Source organism: Hylobates moloch, unplaced genomic scaffold, assembly GCF_009828535.3.
Source record: "Hylobates moloch isolate HMO894 unplaced genomic scaffold, HMol_V3 SCAFFOLD_12, whole genome shotgun sequence".
Lineage (NCBI taxonomy): Eukaryota > Metazoa > Chordata > Mammalia > Primates > Hylobatidae > Hylobates > Hylobates moloch.
In genome coordinates this window covers 16,776,109-16,799,583 of record NW_026652287.1, presented here as the reverse complement: position 1 = coordinate 16,799,583, position 23,475 = coordinate 16,776,109, and the positions used below count along the sequence as shown (strand labels likewise).

The 23,475-nt window shown below is 37.5% G+C and overlaps 1 protein-coding gene across 2 annotated transcripts in view; it reads right to left on the bottom strand.

Annotated features, from left to right (window-relative positions):
• The window catches only part of MED13L (mediator complex subunit 13L), a 324,575-nt gene that overhangs the window by 136,877 nt on the left and 164,223 nt on the right, over positions 1-23,475 (bottom strand). For both annotated transcript variants that reach the window (XM_032168588.1, XM_058424877.1), the window contains 2 exons: positions 18,671-18,755; positions 649-732 (listed from right to left, as the gene is read on the bottom strand). In XM_032168588.1, coding sequence (XP_032024479.1) covers positions 649-725 — 77 coding nt within the window. In that variant the 5' untranslated portion in view covers positions 726-732; positions 18,671-18,755. The remainder of the gene's footprint in view (positions 1-648; positions 733-18,670; positions 18,756-23,475) is intronic.

Here is a 23,475-nt window from a genome sequence, read left to right as displayed (position 1 = left end):
AAAATTGTCACCATCTCTTCACTGGTTTTAAACTTACTCCATATAACACTTTTAAAAAATTAATGATGACGCCGGGCGCAATGGCTCGCACCTATAATCCCAGCAGTTTGGGAGGCCAAGGTGGGCGGATGGCTTGAGTTCAGGAGTTTGAGACCAGCCTGGGCAACACAGCAAAATCCCATCTCTACCAAAAATACAAAAAATTAGCCAGTGTGGTGGCATACACTTGTGGTACCAGCTACTTGGGAGGATCACCTGAGCCTGGGAAGTCGAGGCTGCAGTGAGCCAAGATGGCGCCACTGTACTCCAGCCTGGGTGACAGAGTGAGACACAGCCTCCAAAAAAAAAAAAGGAAAAAAAGTCAAAGATGAGGAAGGAAAATGGAAAATAACAAAACAGAGTATCTTAATTCCAAATAGTATAGTAATATGTGGCTTGAACATGAGTATATTGGCAATCACCTTTCTAATCAATCTTTAATATTGAATATAAATTTAATAATATAGTATTTAAGAACACTGTGATCCAGGAATCTATTTGAGTATATCTAAACTACTAACATTATTAGGAAATAAATAAATCAATAAGCTGTTCTCCCACCCACAAGGCCAAAGAAACCAAAAAGCCAAGAGCATTATAAAGGCTCACCTCTTGTTGACTGGCTTTTCATCCTTTTCGTAGGGTCGGACAAACCATTTCCCAATCCTAACGAAGTTCTTATCCATTAGGCACCTAAAATAATTACATCAAGAATTACTTTTATAGTATCAGTAACAAATTAGTAAGTCGCTGAAGCAATACACCAGATGAGATACATCACCAAAAATAAAAACAACACCAATTAAACTATCAAAATGTTTTATCACTTAAAATTTTTACGTTATACTTTCTGAAAGAACTCTCAGACACTGGGCACAGATTCTTATGCCCATGTAAGAAAGAAAATGTAAACAAAAGTAAGCAAAATAAATTGATTGATGTATTTCTAAAACATCTTACACTTCAGAATTACTTCAAATAAAATCACACTTCTGCATAATTTCAATTCTTGCATCATCAAGAATGTTAGGAATACAGCATTTCTTAAGAGAACTTCAGAGATATTCGTCCAAGCCACTGACACCCATCTTTCAAGTTTTTTTGTTTTGTTTTGTTTTTTGTTTTTTTTTTTTTTAAGACAGAGTCTCTGTTGCCTAGGCTGGAGGGCAGTGGTACAATCTTGGCTCACTGCAACTGCCACCTCCCAGGTTCAAGTGATTCTCCTGTCTCAATCTCCCAGGTAGCTGGGATTATGGGCGTGCATCACCATGTCTGGCTAATTTTTGTACTTTTTTTTTTTGCAGAACTTCTCTTTTTTGAGACGGAGTCTTGCTCTGTCACCCAGGCTGGAGTGCAGTGGCGCGATCTCGGCTCACTGCAAGCTCCGCCTCCCGGGTTCACGCCATTCTCCTGCCTCAGCCTCTCTGAGTAGCTGGGACTACAGGCGCCCGCCACCACGCCCGGCTAATTTTTTGTATTTTTAGTAGAGACGGGGTTTCACCGTGTTAGCCAGGATGGTCTCGATCTCTTGACCTCGTGATCCGCCCGCCTCGGCCTCCCAAAGTGCTGGGATTACAGGTGTGAGCCATCGTGCCCAGCCCATCTTGCAAGTTTTAATGCTGGCTTTTTAAATTTTTTCTTTTTTTTGGCTTTCCATGTGATAGGCAATACTTTTTACGTGACAAGGATCTCAGTGACAAAAATACAGCACAGCTTTATCTTAGGTATTTTCTTTTTGTAGGCACAATAAAGCACTTGATTATGGCTTTGTGAGAAACAAGGAATTGCAATTGTGTCTTCTATAATGAATATCTGCTTTATTCATATACAAGCAGTGGCCCACTTGTTTCCATGCCACTTGTGTATGTCATTTTAATGTCAAATCACAAGGTATTCTAACATGTCTTTTTGAAGACATGTTAAATGGCAAGTGAACCCAACTCTTGTAACAACAATAACATATACAATTCAGCTGAACTGACAACACAGAGAGTTATGACCAAGTTCACTCATGTGCAGGCAAATGACAACTGTATCTTAACTGCCACCTGGCCAACTGTGGATGTCATGGATTGTAAGGAGTATAACTGATTTTAAAAACATAAAAATGAGGCTGGGTGCAGTGGCTCATGCTGGTAATCCCAGCACTTTGGGAAGCCGAGGCAGGCAGATCACCTGAGGTCAGGAGTTCGAGACCAGCCTGGCTAATATGGTGAAACCCCGTTTCTACAAAAAATACAAAAAATTAGCTGGGTGTGGTGGTGCACGCCTGTAATCCCAGCTACTCGGGAGGCTGAGGCAGGAGAATCACTTGAACCCGGGAGGCAGAGGTTGCAGTGATCTGAGATCACGCCATTGCACTCCAGCCTGGGCAACAAGAGCGAAACTCCATCTCAAAAAAAATAAATAAATATAAAAATAAAAACAAATAAAAACATAAAAATGTGGGGGGAAATGGGGGAAATATGCACATTTGGAACTAGTGAAATACAGTTATCGCTAACAGTATTCAATAAAATTCTACATATTCGGTAAGAAAAGACGTCAGAACACTGAATGTAATTCTTCTATACAAGGTCCTACCTACCAGCAAAAGAGTTATATAGCAATTCTTTATTCCATATTGAGGCAATTCTGCACATGGCTTTTGCCTCTGTAATTTCCACACCATCAAAGAGGATGGAAACAATTCAAGCCCTCACCCAACTCATTACATGTTAGATGGGTTAGTAAATGGTAATAGTTTCTGATAACCACAATGGAACTCCTTTTGGGCAGAGTCAATTCGGAGAACCAATGTACCAAAAAGTCACTGGGCTCCACTGGTTTTACTTTGAAAATAAATTTCTACTGCGATCTTCGTTGTTCACAATGAAGAAAGAGTAACCAAATCTGCTTTCCTAAGCTTATAAGTTTAAAAAAAAAAAATGCTTTTCAGGGTTAAGGACTGTGACTCCATTAAATTTAGAATAGGAAATATGGCACACCCACCCAAGGAGGAAGTATTCAAGAAGCAAAACTGAAAAAGTATCTCCACAGTTTATTCACTAGCTAACAGACTTAACTATATTTTTATTAGAGTACATATCAACATATTTCCACTAGAACTCTAGTGTTTGATACCAAGTTTCTGCAATAATATTATCAATAACTGCTACCAGAATCACTATACCACCACTACCTGGTTGATTACCAGGCACAGTACCTCATTTAACTCTTGTAATAGTAATAAAAGATAAGTGTTACAATGGCAATTTTTATAGATGAAGAAGCTGAGGCACAGTGAGAATGTCATCCAGATAATAAACAGCAGAGCTGCACACAAGCCCAGGTATATCTGATCACAGAGCCAGGACATTTAATAATTAGCATACACCAACTGTCATGCTGTCAGATTTTCCCAATCCTTTCCTTATTTCTCAAGTCCAAATGTACCTTGTAAATTACAGGTCTATTTAACGTGATAATGTTTCTTTATTCTCCAAAAGCCATTGTTCAATTGAAGGTATATCTTAAAATTGATAATGCTGAGAATAAAAGCAATAAGGCACGTAACAGGTATGGAGTCATGTCAAACACTGAACAGTCTTCCAGTAACACACATCCTCATTTAGTAAATACTGTTTTAAAAAATATTCATTTCCTCATGTCCTGAAGGTCAGAATTCAAAAGAACCATTTATTCAGTAACAAATCATAAATTTACAGTGTACAGAAAGAAAAACCCAAGGCTATAGACAGTATAATATGAAATAAAAGCAGATAAAATATCTGTGACTAAAAAGGACAATGTGTGAAAGTTTATTTGTTCTTCTATCAAGTAAAAGTCACAAATTCTATATACTGGACTTCATTCCAGAAAAAACAAACAAGGTCTGAGGGTAAAAGAGCAGTGCACAGTCAAGACCACTCAAGGACAAAAGCAAAAGGCAAAAAGGATTATGAAAACGCTGAGAGTCCAGCACTGTGTGAAGAGAGCTTCTTGAGTTCCCACTGCAGGTCATATTTCTTCGTCAGGCAATGTTAACAAAAGGTTGTTATACACAAAACAGCCATGGAAAATACTGATGCTTCAATCTGAAACCATGTGTTTCCAAATGACAGTCACAAATAACTTACATGATTTTTCATTTGCTAATGAGTTTCTCTGTGATCAATGATTTCCCACACAATGAAAGGAAAACATGACAGCAGAGAATTGCATGAAGTAGTGTTTTTACTCAGTTTTTTAAGCACTGGGGCAGAGATGGGAGATACACACACAGTCCCTCCAAGATTAGGCAGTATAGAAGTATTTCCACATGGTTATAAGAGGAAATGAGACAGAAGGTGTGCCTTTGCTAAGGAAGACCTAATTGATACAAGGGAATATGCTGGCTCAACAGTAGCCTATATAGAGGCACAAAGTCCTTGGTTCTCAAACGTTTTGGGGTCATGGATCTATAGCTTTAAAAAAAAAAAAATAGGCTGGGCACAGTGGCTCACCCCTGTAATCCCAGCATTTTGGGAGGCCGACACGGGTGGATCACCTGAGGTCAGGAGTTTGAGACCAGCCTGGCCAACATGGTAAAGCCCCATCTCTACTAAAAATACAAAAAGTACCCGGGTGTTGTGGTGGGCACCTGTAATCCCAGCTCCTCGGGAGGCCGGAGCAAGAGAATCGCTTGAACCCAGGAGGTAGAGACAGCAGTGAGCCAAGATCACATCACTGCATTCTGGCCTGGGTGAAGAAAGAGACTCCATCTCAAAAAAAAAAAAAAAAAAATTTAATGAGCCAGGCATGGTGGCTCAGGCCTGTAATCCCAGCACTCTGGGGGGCCAAAGTGGAAGAACAGCTTGAGGCCAGGAGTTTAACACCAGACAACATAGTGGAACCCTGTATCTACAAAAAAAATACAAAAATTAGCTGGGTGCGGTCATGCACACCTGTAGTCCCAGCTACTCAGGACTCAGGGAGCTGAAGTGGACAGATCACTGGAGCCCAGGAGGTCAAGGCTGCAATGAGCTGTGATGGCACCCCTGCACCCCAGCCTGGGTGACAGAGTGAGATCCTGTCTCAAAAACAAAACAACAACAACAAAAATTAATGAAAGCCACTATAAATTCTGTCCTCAGAAAAAATGTGTGGAAGAGCAAAACATCGCACACAATTACACAGGGTTGGTAAACTACGAAGCGTGTCCTTGGCTCTGAATTTCTGTATTAAATACTAACACTAATGTCTATTAACCGTGCTTTGGCCCGAAATCTCTTTCTTCTCCCTTCTCCTCTAATTTGAATTCTATTCATTCTTTCTGTCCCAGATCAAGCCTGCACACTACTCTAACATCTACAAATCAGCACTTTCACCACTGAGTTGTAATGATTAAGTTCTACAGCTTTATTCCCCGATAAAACTATCAGTTCTTTGGGAGTACAGACGGTGTGTGTCTGTCTTATTCACTGACAATATTCAACAAATATTTGCTGTGCAGAAGCTCTTTAGTTTAATGAGATCCCATTTGTCAATTTTTGCTTTTGTTGCCATTGCTTTTGGTGTTTTAGACATGAAGTCCTTGCCCACGCCTATGTCCTGAATGGTATTGCCTAGGTTTTCTTGTAGGATTTTAATGGTTTTAGGTCTAACATATAAGTCTTTAATCCATCTTGAATTAATTTTTGTATAAGGTGTAAGGAAGGGATCCAGTTTCAGCTTTCTACATATGGCTAGCCAGTTTTCCCAGCACCATTTATTAAATAGGGAATCCTTTCCCCATTTCTTGTTTTTGTCAGGTTTGTCAAAGATCAGATAGTTGTAGCTATGCGGCATCATTTCTGAGGGCTCTGTTCTGTTCCATTGATCTATGTCTCTGTTGTGGTACCAGTACCATGCTGTTTTGGTTACTGTAGCCTTGTAGTATAGTTTAAAGTCAGGTAGCGTGATGCCTCCAGCTTTGTTCTTTTGGCTTAGGATTGACTTGGCGATGCGGGCTCTTTTTTGGTTCCATGTGAACTTTAAAGTAGTTTTTTCCAATTCTGTGAAGAAAGTCATTGGTAGCTTGATGGGGATGGCATTGAATCTATAAATGACCTTGGGCAGTATGGCCATTTTCACGATATTGGTTCTTCCAACCCATGAGCATGGAATGTTCTTCCATTTGTTTGTATCCTCTTTTATTTCATTGAGCAGTGGTTTGTAGTTCTCCTTGAAGAGGTCCTTCACATCCCTTGTAAGTTGGATTCCTAGGTATTTTATTCTCTTTGAAGCAATTGTGAATGGGAGTTCACTCATGATTTGGCTCTCTGTTTGTCTGTGATTGGTGTACAAGAATGCTTGTGATTTTTGTACATTAATTTTGTATCCTGAGACTTTGCTGAAGTTGCTAATCAGCTTAAGGAGATTTTGGGCTGAGACAATGGGGTTTTCTAGATATACAATCATGTCATCTGCAAACAGTGACAATTTGACTTCCTCTTTTCCTAGTTGAATACCCTTTATTTCCTTCTCCTGCCTGATTGCTCTGGCCAGAACTTCCAGGACTATGTTGAATAGGAGCGGTGAGAGAGGGCATCCCTGTCTTGTGCCAGTTTTCAGAGGGAATGCTTCCAGTTTTTGCCCATTCAGTATGATATTGGCTGTGGGTTTGTCATAGATAGCTCTTATTATTTTGAGATACGTCCCATCAATACCTAATTTATTGAGAGTTTTTAGCATGAAGGGTTGTTGAATTTTGTCAAAGGCCTTTTCTGCATCTATTGAGATAATCATGTGGTTTTTGTCTTTGGTTCTGTTTATATGCTGGATTACATTTATTGATTTGCGTATGTTGAACCAGCCTTGCATCCCAGGGATGAAGCCCACTTGATCATGGTGGATAAGCTTTTTGATGTGCTGCTGGATTCGGTTTGCCAGTATTTTATTGAGGATTTTTGCATCAATGTTCATCAAGGATATTGGTCTGAAATTCTCTTTTTTGGTTATGTCTCTGCCAGGTTTTGGTATCAGGACGATGCTGGCTTCATAAAATGTGTTAGGGAGGATTCCCTCTTTTTCTATCGATTGGAATAGTTTCAGAAGGAATGGTACCAGTTCCTCCTTGTACCTCTGGTAGAATTCAGCTGTGAATCCATCAGGTCCTGGACTCTTTTTGGTTGGTAAGCTATTGATTATTGCCACAATTTCAGAACCTGTTATTGGTCTATTCAGAGATTCAACTTCTTCCTGGTTTAGTCTTGGGAGGGTGTATTTGTCAAGGAATTTATCCATTTCTTCTAGATTTTCTAGTTTATTTGCATAGAGGTGTTTGTAGTATTCTCTGATGGTAGATTGTATTTCTGTGGGATCGGTGGTGATATCCCCTTTTTCGTTTTTTATTGCATCTATTTGATTCTTCTCTCTTTTCTTCTTTATTAGTCTTGCTAGCGGTCCATCAATTTTGTTGATCTTTTCAAAAAACCAGCTCCTGGATTCATTAATTTTTTGAAGGGTTTTTTGTGTCTCTATTTCCTTCAGTTCTGCTCTGATTTTAGTTATTTCTAGCCTTCTGCTAGCTTTTGAATGTGTTTGCTCTTGCTTTTCTAGTTCTTTTAATTGTGATGTTAGGGTGTCAATTTTGGATCTTTCCTATCATCAGAGTGAACAGGCACCTACAGAATGGGAGAAAATTTTTGCAACCTACTCATCTGACAAAGGGCTAATATCCAGAATCTACGATGAACTCAAACAAATTTACAAGAAAAAAACAAACAACCCCATCAAAAAGTGGGCAGAGGACATGAACAGACACTTCTCAAAAGAAGACATTTATGCAGCCAAAAAACACATGAAGAAATGCTCATCATCACTGGCCATCAGAGAAATGCAAATCAAAACCACAGTGAGATACCATCTCACACCAGTTAGAATGGCCATCATTAAAAAATCAGGAAACAATAGGTGCTGGAGAGGATGTGGAGAAATAGGAACACTTTTACACTGTTGGTGGGACTGTAAACTAGTTCAACCATTGTGGAAGTCAGTGTGGCGATTCCTCAGGGATCTAGAACTAGAAATACCATTTGACCCAGCCATCCCATTACTGGGTATATACCCAAAGGACTATAAATCATGCTGCTATAAAGACACATGCACACGTATGTTTATTGCAGCACTATTCACAATAGCAAAGAGTTGGAACCAACCCAAATGTCCAACAACGATAGACTGGATTAAGAAAATGTGGCACATATACACCATGGAATACTATGCAGCCATAAAAAATGATGAGTTCGTGTCCTTTGTAGGGACATGGATGAAACTGGAAAACATCATTCTCAGTAAACTATCGCAAGGACAAAAAACCAAACACTGCATGTTCTCACTCATAGGTGGGAATTGAACAATGAGAACTCATGGACACAGGAAGGGGAACATCACACTCCGGGGACTGTTGTGGGGTGGGGGGAGGGGGGAGGGACAGCATTAGGAGATACACCTAATGCTAAATGACGAGTTAATGGGTGCAGGAAATCAACATGGCACATGGATACATATGTAACAAACCTGCACATTGTGCACATGTACCCTAAAACCCTAAAGTATAATAAAAAAAAAAAAAAAAACTGTTCCAAGGAAAAAAAAAAAAAAACAAAAAACAAATATTTAAGTGTCCACTATGTAACATGCTTAAATGTATGCTCTATATTGGGAGGTGCTCAATAAATATATGAGAAATGAATGACATATGCCATAGAGTATTTTCCTATTCATAATGTAATGCTGGCATTTTTCTTGTTTATAATCACTAATCATGGGTGGTCTTGTACTGTTATTTGAATTTTCTTATGTGTATGTCTTCTCACTAATGCAACAGTGGTGTTTGAGGGGAAAAAGTCTACATATTTCAATTCTTTATAGCCCATCATATCCCACTGAAGATTAAAATCATAGTAGATTCATAGACACTAAAAAATGTTTAGTATGACCAGCACTGCTGCTCAAATGCTTTAATGTATTTTAAAGAACATAATTGCAAATCTTTTAATGACAGATAATTCTAAGATATAAAAGTTACATCAGAAATCTAATTTCCCCTTTTTTACACTCTATCAAGCTTTGAGGATCAAAATTTATACTTAACTTTGCAAATAAATAAATCAAGCAGACATACTCCAACAGGCAAAAACTGTTTCAAATCAATATCATCATAAATAGTGCTAAGACTATATATCAATTAACCCTGGTTCTCTACTCAGTAATCTCAGTCACTATTATTCAGATTTTCTAAATGACTTCACTATCCAAATATGATATAATGCTGTAAAGTAGTACAATATTATCTGGCAAGATCATTGTGATGCCAGATTTATAAAATGGTCTTTAAGCAATAGTACTAGGAAATTATTTCTGTTCCCAACCCCCACCACCTCCCCAAAATCACTGTTTCAAAAAGAAAACAGCTGCCGAAAAATGAAAATGAAATCAGCCTGTGTATATGTGTGTACCTAATGTTTCTATGTCATGCCATATGGCTCTGAATAATTAAGCGCAAATGCAGCCTGATTCCAAAGTTGGCACCCCAAACTCTAATCCCAAAGCCACAGGCAGACCTGACGTAAGATTACAAATGTCACCAGAGCAGCTACAGCCTAGCTCGGGAAGCCATTTCCCAGATGAGACAGTTGGGAGGTATAGAAGGCAGCCCACCACTAGCTCTGTTCTTTTCTGTGCCCTTCAAATTATTTAAGTATGACAGTTTTCACAGATTTCCCTACCATAACCTCAACAAAATTACATCTTCTGTTAATCATCGAGTTACAGAGCATCTCACATAGGCTAAATTTTACATTACTTCATACTAGAGTATCTCCACCAGCCTCAAAGCCTTTTGCTCACCATTCCAATCCAAATCAAATATATATGCAAAGAAGTCTCCTTCCTAGAAACTACAATGCTCCCGATCCCTAACCAAATAAAATAAACCCACATAATCGAGGGGCTGAAGAAACCTTTCCCAAGTGATCCCTATATTTTTTTCTTTCTTTTTTTTTTCTTTTTTTAGACGGAGTCTCACTCTGTCACCCAGGCTGGAGTGCAGTGGCATGATCTTGGCTCACTGCAACCTCTGCCTCCCAGGTTCAGGCGATTCTCCTGCCTCAGCCTCCTGAGTAGCTGGGATTACAGACGCGCCCCACCACGCCTAATTTTTGTATTTTTAGTAGAGACGGGGTTTCACCACATTGGTCAGGTTGGTCTTGAACTCCTGACCTTGTGATCCGCCTGCCTCAGCCTCCCAAAGTGCTTGGAGAAAAGGTGTGAGACATCACGCCAGGCGATCCCTATATTTTCATTACTTTAGGCTACTACTGTGCCCTCGTGGATAGTCTCCTCTTGCCAGGAAAGCCCTATTAATCACATCCTTTCTAACATGCCTGTCTGGTTAGCCTCTTTTACAGGCCTAGCCTCACCTGAAATGTCCATTCTAATGTAATTCCAAAAACTTTATCTCTCCTCTAGTTTTAAACTTTTAATGTCTAATCTCATTCTCCAACTACCAAATAAAATTATGTACTTATTTATTTATGTTTAGAGACAGCGTCTCACTCTGTTGCCCAGGCTGGAGTGCTGTGGCAGACCAGAGCTCACTACAGCCTCAAACTCCTGGGCTGAAGCCATCCTCCTGCCTTGGCCCCGCAAATAGCTGGGACTACAAGTGCACGTCACCACAATCAGCTAATTTTTATTTTTTATTTCTTTAGTTTTAATTTACTTGTATTTTTATTTAGAGATGGGGGTCTCACTTTGTTGCCCAGCCTGGTCTCAAACTCCTGGCCTCAAGCAATCCTCCTGACTCAGCCTGCTGAGGAGCTGGGCTTAGAGGCACAAGCTGCTGCTCCCAGATCAATTTTGTTTTTTTAATTTAAAGTCTTAATGCCTTCCCTTGACCAAAAAATATTCACTAAATAGCTACACAGACTGATTAGTCTCCGGGTGAATGTTTCTTTCTACACATTTACAAATAGACATGTGCTTTCAGGCACTTGTTCTATGATATTTGTACTGTCTCTTTCATTAAAGTATATGCTCCTTAAGTCTAAAGACTCATTCTCCTACTTCCTTTAGAGAAATAAACACTGTTATTTCAATAAAATTGGTATTTATTGATTACTCATTTCTTGCTCCTGTTATCACATTATACCCAACAACTCTCAATGTTACAATGTTACATCACGATTTCTTCAACTAGGGCGGTACATCCCACCATGTTCCAGTGAATATGGTACTTTGAAATCCCCTCACCACCACATGGGAGGGCATTGCTCATTTGCTTTTTTTTTTTTTTTTCGAGACGGAGTTTCACTCTCGTCGCCCAGACTGGAGTGCAATGGCGTGATCTCGGCTCACTGCAACCTCCGCCTCCCAGGTTCAAGTGATTCTCCTGCCTCAGTCTCCCGAGCAGCTGGGATTACAGGCATGTGCCACCACACCTGTCTAATTTTGCATTTTTAGTAGAGTCAGAGTTTCATCATGTTGGTCAGGGTGGTCTCAAACTCCTGACCTCAGGTGATCCAGCTGTCTCGGCCTCCCAAAGTGCTGTGACTACAGGCGTGAGCCATGTGTGCAGCCTCATTTGCCCTTTGATAATCACCTCTATTGCATCACCTCTATTACAATAACACAACACATTGAAAGATAGGAATAGACAAATATAATGCTATTGTTATCATAATTATAATTCCAATTTTCCCTACATTATTTTCATGGTATATTCCAAGTAAAATATCTTAACTCTAAACACTGAATCTTGGCAAACAGAGCAGCTCTGGGCCAAAGGCAATTTTACAGTTGTGTTATAAACTACCATGGGGTAAATATGCTGACAACCCATTAGTACAGCAGCACCAGTTGACTGCTCTGAAGAGCCATTATGTTTTACAAATGTCAGATATCCACAGATTAAAGTCTCCCTAAGTAAGTATGGACATGATTAAGCATAACAGCTTCAAAAGACCCAAGTAATCTTCTCTTCTATGCAAAGCAATCATCTGCATTTTAGAGAAAAAAATGAGCTTTCTATTGAAATTAACTTATATATTTTACTCTAAAAAGTTAAGAAAATTTAAAGTATACTACTACACATAATGCCAATTTAACAGCACTGTGTCAGACCTTTTAAGTATTTCTACATAGCTAGAAATGCAAGATTTTCCTAAGTCCTATATGTGGTACAAATCACTGAAGCAATAAGAAAAACTCTTTTAAGTTTTTGAACTGCACATATTTTCTGGCTTTTTAAAACCTTTTACATCCAATATTTCACTTTATTTTGACAGTTAGGTGAAAAGGATATGGTGTATTATGAAAACTTATACTAACTATCCTAACAAAGTAACAGCCATTAGAGCTGCAATACTAAAAATGCCAAATGAAGAAACTCTTGAAAAATGATTGCATATTTTTTTCCCATCATCTATTGATAGCCAAAGTACTTTTTCCTAAGGAGTGTAAGGCAGTCTGAACTTAAAACACAAAGTGTAACCTTTGAGAAGTTCATCATAAATACCTAACAAAATTTCCCAAAATTGAGGACTGATGAAGAACAATCTCAACTGGTGCATTATTAGAAAGGGAGGAAGGATGGAAAGAAGTAGAGGGGACCAGCAGAGACTCTACATAAGTAAAAACTACATTTTATCATTCTGCACATTTTTCTACATTTTATCATTCTGCTCATTTTTCAAACAAAAAAAGGTAACTGATCATTAAGAAAATAGGAAGCACATTTACTTTTTCAAAAGCAAGGAAAAATAAGTGTAATTGCATGATCTAAAACTATAAAATTCAGAATGTATACTCTCAGATACTGAAATTCTGACAAATTACAAATAAAAAATGTACCAAAAGAAGCCAATAAGACTCAAAGTTTTAAAAACCATGTATAAATATAGCCATAGGTATGTTTCAGAAACATATGTTTCAGTAACATAACTGGCCAGCTGTCTGGAAGACAGATTACAGTAACAGAAGGGGAAGATAACTCAATTAACAGGTATGGTAGATAAATTCTTTTCACAAAGGTACGCTATCCCAATGTGTATACTATATAAATAAATGCTATCCCTTCCTGTCCCACTGATATCAAGCTTGGCCATGTACCTTGGGTATCTTCCTACTGAAAGTTGATACCTTGTCATGCATTAGATTTTAAGGTTGGTGCTGAATGTCTTGGCCAATGAAATGTGAGCAGAAATGGGATATACCATTTCCGAGCAACAGCATTAATGGGCGACCATGTGCTCCGCCACTGCTCTGTGCTCTCTATCATGGGCCCACCAAGTCGTACCCAGGAGGGTGCCCTGCCAACATGAGTTCTGGAGGGAAGACGATATAGTACTATAACCAATTACTCACAATGAACATGCAACATGAGCACGAAATAAACTTCTATTGGATGAGCTAGTAAGATCTTTGAGGTCTTCTGTTACTACAGCATAACTGAGCCTAAGCTGACTGAATACTTCATAAAAACACTTATGGTATCTTGAAGCAGGCCAAAATGAAGAGAATGGGACCAACTGGATGGACTTCTGGAAGGCTGGCAAGAAAAGGTGGGGAATTCAATATTATATATTAAGAATCACAAACAAAAAAAGAAAAATTCAGGAGGGTCGAGATATCAATAAAGGCCATCACATGGAAGCACAACTGGTTGTGTTATAAATGATCCCAAAGAACAGAGTTAACAATGAAATGAAAGTTAGAGGAGGACAGATTTCTGCTCAGTGTAAGACTTTGTAATACTAAGCACTCTTTAAAGATAAAAAGAACTCTTTGGAAAACTGTGCTTACTTAACCAAAAGTATATATTCAGTAAAAAAGATATCATAAGGCTGGGTGCAGTGGCTCACGCCTGTAGTCCCAGCACTGTGGGAGGCCGAGGTGGGCAGATCACTTGAGGTCAGGAATTGGAGGCCAGCCTGGCCAACATGGTGATACCCCAACTCTACTAAAAATACAAAAATTAGCCAGGAGTGGTGGTGGGTACCTGTAATCCCAGCTACTGGGGAGGCTGAGGAAGGAGAATCGCTTGAAACCGGGAGGCAGAGATTGCAGTGAGCCAAGATCGCACCACTGCACTCCAGCCCAAGCAACGGAGCGAGACTCTGTCTCAAAAAAAGAAAAAAAAAAGATATTATAGAAAGGGATTCCAGAATTAGCTGGGTAAATTGACTATGTGACTTTTAATGTTTGTCTCCAACTCTGAAAAGGTAATATCAATACTTCTGTTAGCTAGTATCAATAACAGTTAACCATTTATTGAGCTCTTACAATGAGAAAGGTACTGTGCTGAGCCAAAGAACCCTTCACCATGTTACTGGTGAAGGAACAGGAGCTCAGCAGGCTTTAGTCACTGGCATGTGTCACACAGTTAACTGGCAGAACTGAGACCCAAAATATCTCTTATCTCTGAAGGAAGTGAAGAAAAGGACTTAAACGAACCTGTACCCCCAAAAAGAGACATAAAATTAAAGCTAACTATGTTATCTTCTGTCTGATATCGTTACGGAAAATGCTCTTGAGTAAGTAGCAGTGATCTTTTCGGTGTTTTTAATGGACAGATGACCCTAGCTACATATATACAATGTAGTTTCAACAAATACTGAAGAGTTACAGGAGAATTAAGTGAAAGGTGAAAATATTTGAAGTCACATTACCATAGAATTTAAAATATTCTACACAGCATCAATATAAGATTGCCTCGGCACCAATCAATAGCAATGACAAATGAAATTGTATTATTCTGTGAGAAATTTCCTTAATTTCTATAGTAAAATTGTTTTTCAATAACTCACTTCAGCGACATTATTCTGCATACAATAGAAATTGCAGCCTTTTGGAAAGAAGGTCAATTTATATGGCTCCTGCTTAGCTGTGAGAGATTCTTAAGGTAGTAAATGAAATTCCCTTTTAATTAAACCTATCTTATGCTTAAAAAATAAAAAGCAGAAATAATAGATCACAATACAAACTTTGTTAACATGCAAACTAAGGAAAAAACGGCTAGGAAGACACAAACACTCTCCAAGTGATAAAGTCCTTGATGATCTGTTTTAATATCCTCAGTTTGGCCGGGCGTCGTGGCTCGTGCCTGTAATCCCAACTCTTTGGGAGGCCGAGGCGGGTGGATCACGAGGTTAGGAGTTCAAGACTAGCCTAGCCAATATGGTGAAACCCCATCTCTACTAAAAATACAAAAATTAGCTGGGCATGGTGGCACACACCTGTAGTCCCAGCTGCTTAGGAGGCTGAGGCAGGAGAATTGCTTGAACCTGGGAGGCGGAGGTTGCAGTGAGCCGAGATCGTGCCACTGCACTCCAGTCTGGGCAACAGAGGGAGACTCCATCTCAAAACAAACAAACAAAAAAACTCCTCAGTTCTAGCTTTCAAGCCAGAAACAAAATCCACATCTTATCTGAATAGAAATGAAAAGGAATAACAGAAAATTGCAAGGAATAAGATGGTAAATAAATTCTCAATAAATTCATATCGTAAACAGGTTTTTCAAAGACTACAACAAATGGTTGTACAGGTATCCAACATTTTGGCTTCCCTGGGTCTCACTGGAAGAACTGTAGTAGGCCACACATAAAATACACTCTAACACTAACAATAGCTGAGCTTTAAAAAAAAGGGGGGGGGGGGGGGGAGCTATGTGTAATTTTCATGATATCCACCACCACAGATAAGCAAGCATATGTTAGCCCTTCCAACTTCTGTTGACAATGAATAAACGGAGCCAACAACAATCTTTAAATGTGCTTCCCTATCTCATGAACAGGGTAATTTTCATTCACAGAACAAAGTTACATTAAGTTTGATAGGAGAAAATTATTATCTTAAAGAACAACAGGATTAGTACCATTTTTCAAAAGAATCTGAAGTCATCCATATAAACTATATGAAGATGGTTTGTGTTTGATCATTATTTTCTAATAGAAAAGATGTTTTATTTGTTTCAAAATTAACTCCTGTAGGAGGGCTCAAATAGAGCATTCTGGAACTACTTTAATGAAATTTGAAAGAATACAAATCAAAGTATGTAAAATAATAAATTTATGGTGAAAATAATTACTGACATTAACGGTATGTGAGGCATTATGTGGCACACATGATATATATCTATCATCAAGCAAAAGCTCAAGGTACATGGTGTCCTGTACTTAAATGTTAACTAAGGCTTAGTGAGATTAGGGTAAACTGTCCAAGTAACAGACACTGAAATAAAGCCAAGGAATAACCCAAAATTCTTTAGAACTATCCCAAACTTTATATGTCATAATTAATTTCCTTTTTTTTTTGAAACAGGGTCTCACTCTGTCACCCAGGCTAGAGTGTGGTGGCATGAACACAACTCAATGCAGCCTCAACCTCCTGGGCTCAAGCAATCTTCTCACCTCAACCTCCCAAGCAGCTGTGACCACAGGAGCACACCATCATGCTCGGCTAACTTTTAAGATTTTTGTAGAGACATGGTCTCACCATGTTGCCCAGGCTGACAATTTTCTTATGAATAACAGTTTAATTTGACCTGACTTCAATTTCCAACAAAAATTCTGAATTCATGAGCCAAAAATAAATGAATTACCTGCATTTCCCCTCCCTCCCAGTTTTTCTGCTCTTCTAATTGTCTCTCGACAAAGAAACATGCTACCATTGCCAGTACAAAACTTAAAAGAATGTAATTCATCTTCGCATTTGTTCGTATTCTTCTGAAAGGAATAAATCATGATATTAAAAAAAAAAACACAATGAGCTACAATTTTAAAATATACTTTGTTCACATACCTTGTAACTTTGTATAAAAAGAATTGTGCTTAAACGTGCGTTAATTATTGCAGAGATATCAAGAGCTTTATTCTGGTACAGGATTATGGCAACAGTAAGTTTTCCACATTTTCTTGGATAGAGTTTGTGTTTGTTTTGTTTTACAGTGGGAAACAGAATTACCAACTATTTGGAAGACTTAAGAGTACTTAACTCTTAAATCAATGGTTCCACATGCATAGTACGCCTTAGTAACAGATGATTTCTAGGTCTACTCCAAAAGACAGATTTGGAGGAGCACTCAGAGGAGCTAAAGTTGAGAATGAGAAATAGAGAAATCTTCAGTGAAAAAAGTCTTTCTGAGTAACTTAAATAACATATCAACTGTAGCTCAAGTATCCTAAGCAGTTGTATTATAGTGGTAACCACCCTAGCCAACAGCTTGGATAAGAAACTGGAAAGTCCTTACAGCTTTGATTACCAAAAGTACTACATATAGACTCAGGAAGAGAAGTAAAAAGTTTTTCTCATACAAGCTCTTAATGAACCCATTCTTCTCATCTACTTCTCCCCTCAAAACACTATTCAGAGCCTGGAACATATTGTTATGCCAGAAAGTAAGGGGATGCTTCAACGATGGGATCATGTCAAAAGGACATAGGAGCGAGCCATCACAAAGGGGCTTCCTCTGACCAAATCTGGAAGAATTTCAGCATCAAAATAAATGATGGTAAAAATCAACCATAATCCACTGAATAAAATAACAATCCATGGGTCCCAACTTACATAGCAAGATAAATAAATAAATAGGGAAATAAAATGGAAGAAAACGAAAAAGCTCTTCCTTACAACAGGATGCTGACTAATAAAAAGTAGAAAGAATGGTGGCATTTGAAAATTAACATTACAACCATAATGGTAATAAATGATTTAAGCAAGGACTACCAATATAGGCTAAAACAAATAAATGAAAATTTGATGAGAAATAGGATAATTATACAATCTCATTGTATCTGGCCACAAATTACATATTAATTACAAATGCAAAATTGACAAAGATAATGGTTAACAAAATACTTATTAGTTTATAGTGGAGAAACTTGACAGAACATTACCTCAGTCAATTGACAGAACATGTTAACATCACTAATAATGGGACACTGACGATATGAGCCTACTGAAAACACAACATCACTTCTATGCTATTCCTACTACTAATAAAAAGCATAACCTGAATTTAAGCATGAGAAAACTATCTCAAACTGAAAGTCAATATAAGGTTTGAACTCATCAAAAATACCAATGTCAAGAAAGAAAAAAAGGCTAAAGAACTGCTCTGGATTTAAAGAGACATGAAAACTAAATATAATGTATGATCATGGATTGAATCTTAGGAGGTTAAGCTATAATGGATATAACTGGGACAACCAATGACATCTGAATTGAACTACGGGTTAGATAATGGCATTTTATCAATGTTAAATTTCCTAATTTTTATTATGATACTGTGCTAATACACCTTTGTCCTTAGGAAATATACACCAAATACTTAAGGGTAAAAAAGAACATCAATCTTGAGTTTACAAACATGCAAATGATTTAGGGAATAAATTTCAAAAATAAAAAGTACCGTTGAAGAGCAGGGAATATGGGAGTTCTTTGTACCGTTCCCAAAACTTCTCTAAATTTCAAATTATATCAATAGAAAGAGAAACTAAAGATTTATGTAATTTTCATGCTAGCAATAAATCACTGCAAGTGAAAAGTTTTTGAAAATTACAGGAAACGCTCAGTATCTAGCAAAATACTTGGTTGTCTGCAAACCACTGTCTGCTGTTCCTTCTCTTACCTTTCTAACAGATTGTGGATAGCTTTGAAGAGCAGCGTCCTACATTCATAGGAAAGGCCATTTTCCCAGAGTCCTTCTTCCACAACTGAAAAAAAAAAAGAAAAAAGAAAAAAAAAGAACCAGTAAAAAGGACATCCAAATAAAAAGAAACTTTTAAAATATTTTTCTAAAGCAAAGTTCATGAGTTAATTTAAATGACTTAAATAATCTCACACTGAAACAGAGAGTAGAATTTAAGTATTTGCCCAAAGTTAGAAAATACTTACGTACAAAAAAAAGTAATGTGTCTTGGTTTTAAAGTCTGAAATATGAGGCATGGTGCAACACTCCTCCCATAAATGTCTTTACAATCTGCTTCTTCAAAGTTTAAAATCATTTAAAATTCTCAAATTAATCTATTTAAGAGTATCGCAAAGACTAATTTTGTTAAAGTTCTATTTAAAGGTAAAAAGAATGTCACAAATTAATAGCAAAGTTATGTTTTTTAGAGGGAAAATCAAGAGGAAAATAATTCCAAAAGTGTCAGATTTACACAAATGTCTTTACATGTTTTGAAGGTCTAAAGGACATGATTTTAGAGACTGTCAGGAAATTACATCTTCCCAGGACATCAAATTTATTTCCTGAATTTATAATTTTGTTAATGTTTGACATTTTGGGAAGTATCTTGTTTGCCTCTGAAATATGTTATAGCATTGAGCCACAAGTAACTCCAACACCAAAAGAATCCCACGTATTAACAATGCCCCATGCATTCCTAAAATTCCTTTTATTTTCATAAATATATAAACAGATACAAAATGTCCTAGAGAAGACAGTTAATTTCCTTTTAAATTACACTAGTTCAATGCAAGGTAGCAAAAAATTGGAAGGATGAAAACAACATTTACAGAAGAAAATTTCCTCTCTTTTACTTGTTATCTTGACAAAAGCACTCAGAGGAGAAAATTCTGACAGAATTAAAACACAAATGATATCCACAAGGCATGTTTAATGCTTTTACCACACTAGTAGACATACCAAAATGCATCTCCATATTCTCAAATCAGACAGCATTTGAAAAACTACACATTCAGGCCTTTTATCTATTAGACTTTCTGAAAATTACAAAGCTGAATTTTTTTTTCTTGGTTATGTCAAATAACTTTTTGTCTTCCTGCCTATGTGGCTTATCCTGATTTACCAAATTTTCCCAAAGCAATCTCTGTCTAAAACAGTTATGTTATTTATAGCAAGAGAAATAAAGTACAGCAAACAGAAAAGCATTCCTGCTAACAACTGATAGTCTTTGCTTAAGACAGAACATTCCAAAATTTCCAACAATGCTCTGCAGGTATCATGAATCTATGTTCCCTCTGACACATTTATCCTTTGGGTAGAACTTTTCTAGGTTTGAAAGAGAGCTAATATCTCAATAGAAAGAACACCCCACATTAATTTGTTTTTATTTCCTAATGTGTTTCACTGACCCTAAGGCACCATCAAGTTTAAGATACACCATTATTTTGCAAACCACCAGGAGAAGAGGGGAAGGTGACAAACTATAACATCATTCCTATCACTTACAGTTTTTACTTTCCAATGATTCAAAGAGCTCCTTTAAACTTATTGAGTCCTGTTCATCATATTCCACTATTATGCATATATAAAACAGACAATATAAGCAAAATAAATTAGTTAAAAATTCCTAACTACATCAATATTCCAAGTCTACCTCTTCCGAATCACTCTTCAACCCAGTCACTGGTGCAGTATCTTCCTACATAATCATCCTCTGTCCCATAAAGAGTGCTGGTGATGCAGCACTTGTGAAGAGTGTGCCACTTTTATTTCCATAATTTTCTTCCACTGGTAACACCTATTCGGCACACTGTTTAAAACTTCTGATAGTCAAATCTCCAAATATACTTGAAAATAGGGGGCTGGATGTGGTAGCTCACAGCTGTAATCCCAACATTTTGCAAGGCTGAGGCAGAAGGATTGCTTGAGCCCAGCAGATCAAGACCAGCCTGGGCAACACAGCCAATCCCCATCTCAACAATTCAAAAAAAAAAAAAATATATATATATATATATATATATATATATAAAATTAGCCAGGTGTAGTTGGGCACGCCTGTTGTCCCAACTACTCTAGAGGCTGAGGCGAGAGTACTGCTTCAGCCCAGCAGGGTCAAGGTTGCGGCAAGCCATGATCATGCCACCAGTGCACTCCAGCCTGCGTGACAGAGTGAAAGCCTGTCTCAAAAAAAATAAGAAGGAGGAAGGGAGGGAGAAAGAGAGTGAGGGAGGAAGAGGGGAAGAGGGAGAGGGGAGGGAGGGGGGGAAGAAGAGAGAGAGGAGGGGGGAGAGGGAGACAGAAGGGGGAGAGAGAGAAAGAAGGGAGAAGAAAATAGAATAACAAGTCCCAATCCTAAGCCAAATAATCAACATTATGTCTCTTGCTGCAACCACCCTTTTTGTTTATTTTGATATACTTTATGGCAAATCCCACTCCTAAATACTTCAGTGTGCATCAAATCATATTCTAAGCAAGGTCTGCCAATTCTCTCTTAAGTCTTCTTTGATCAAGGACAGCCCATTTCTTTTTTTTTTTTTTTAACATGCAGTTGACTTGGTGAAGAAACCAGGTTATCTGTCTTAGTATCTCATATTCACATCTAATTCCTTCCTCATGATATCATCATTTTACAAGTTTTAATGTTGGTGTTACCTTGGCCTTGTCAGAGGATGTCAAAAGGAAAGTATACAAACAACAAACTCCCTCCAATTATTCTCAAATACTTTGTCAACTGAAATACGGAGGTGTTACAGCTCTCCAGGCATGCGCTGTGGAACACTGAACAATTAATGAGCATGCACAGGCAATGCCAACTTTACCACAACTGCTGTATAGCTGACACAATTTTAATATACCATTAAAATTTTATCCTGATTTCTACAATTTTAAAATAGAACCCAGAAGAGACTTTTTCTTCAAACAAACAACAACAAAAAAACCTAAGAGAGTAACCAAAACCTACAATTAATATCATACATAGTGGCAGAAGACTGAACGAACGGTAAGGATGTCTGCTCTCACTACTCCTATTCCACATTATACCTGAATTTCATCCAATACAATAGGGCAAGAAAGAAGAAATAATTGTCTCTATTTACATATGACACGACTGTCTATTAGAAAATCCTAAAGATTCAACAGAAAAAATCTACTAGAACTAAAACTGAGTTTAGCCAAATCACTGAATACGAGGTCAATAGACAAAAAACTATCGCATTTCTATATTTAGGAATAAATAATTAGAAACTGAAATTTTTTAAAGTACCATTTACAGTAGCACCAAAACCCATAAAATCCTTGGGTATAAATCTTACAAAATATGCTAAAACTGTAATACTAACAAAAGAAATAAAAAAGATAAATAAATTGACCACAAACTAGAAAAATTCTTGGTGCCAATTCTTCTCAAACCAAACTATAGAATCAACTCAATTCTAATAAAAATCCCTGCAGGATGTTTTATAGAAATAGATGAGCTGAGTCTATATATTTATATGAAAAGACAAAGGAACTAGAACCACCAGAACAATGTGGTAAAAGAAAAATACAGAAGTACTTACGTCAACTGAGTTCTAGGTTAACTATGAATTAGGATAGAGTAAGCAAGCCAGCACAGTACTGTAGAAAGGATACACATCAATAGAACTGAGTTCAAAAACTGAGCCACAAATTCACTTTTTTTTAATTCAACAAAGGTGCCAAGGCAATTCAGTCAATTCAGTAAAGGAAGAAAAGAAAAAGAACCTCAAACCATATAGAAAAAGTAACTCAAAATGAGTTCACAGACCTGAATGCAAAACCTAAATCTAGTATTTCAAAAAAAAATACATAGGAGATAAATTTTGGGAGCTTCGGGTAGGCAAAGATTTCTTAGATATGACACCAAAAGCATGATCCATAAAAGAAAAACTGATAAACAGAGTTTCATCAAAATGAAGAACTTCGGCTCTTCAAAAAATATGGGAAAGTTATGTTAAGCTATGGAAAAGACATGCCACAGATGGGGAATAAACAGTTACAAATCACATATCTGACAAGGACTTGTATTCAGAATACGTTCTTTTTTTTTTTTTTTTAATCTCAAAACTTAACTACCAAAAAAAAAAAAACAATTTTTTAAATGGGCAAAAGATTTGAACAGACGGTTCACCAAATAAGACTAGATGAATGGCAAGTAGGTATACGAAAAAGTGCTCGACACCTCATTAGTCATTAGGGAAATGTAAATTAAAATCACAATAAGATTTCATTATCCATTAAAATGGCTTAAAAGAAAAACTGACAATTCTACGTGCTGATTAACATACAGAATACAGTAACCAGAGCTGTCATATACTGCTGGTTGGAATGCAAAAACAGCACAGCCACTTTGGAAAAGTTGCCTTTGGCGATATTTTGTAAAGTTAAACATACACTTACCATACAACCCAGCAATATCCCGTTGTAATATTGTGAAACATATATTTGGTCCTGTTTCCTGACATTCAGCTCCTAAAATCCTTGAAATCTCTAGACCGCTAAGAATGTTTTTCGTACACTAGTCGCTAAAGAAATGACAGGTGGCCTAGATAGCCTCAGGATGAGGGCTGATTATCAGGGAAATAATCATGTGACCAGAGGGTTAGAACTTTCTATCTCAGCCCCCTATTCCCCAACCCCCACCCTGACTTCTAGGGAGAAGGGCTGAAAGTTGAGTTGATCACTAATGGACAATTAACAATGATTTAATGAATCAAACCTACATG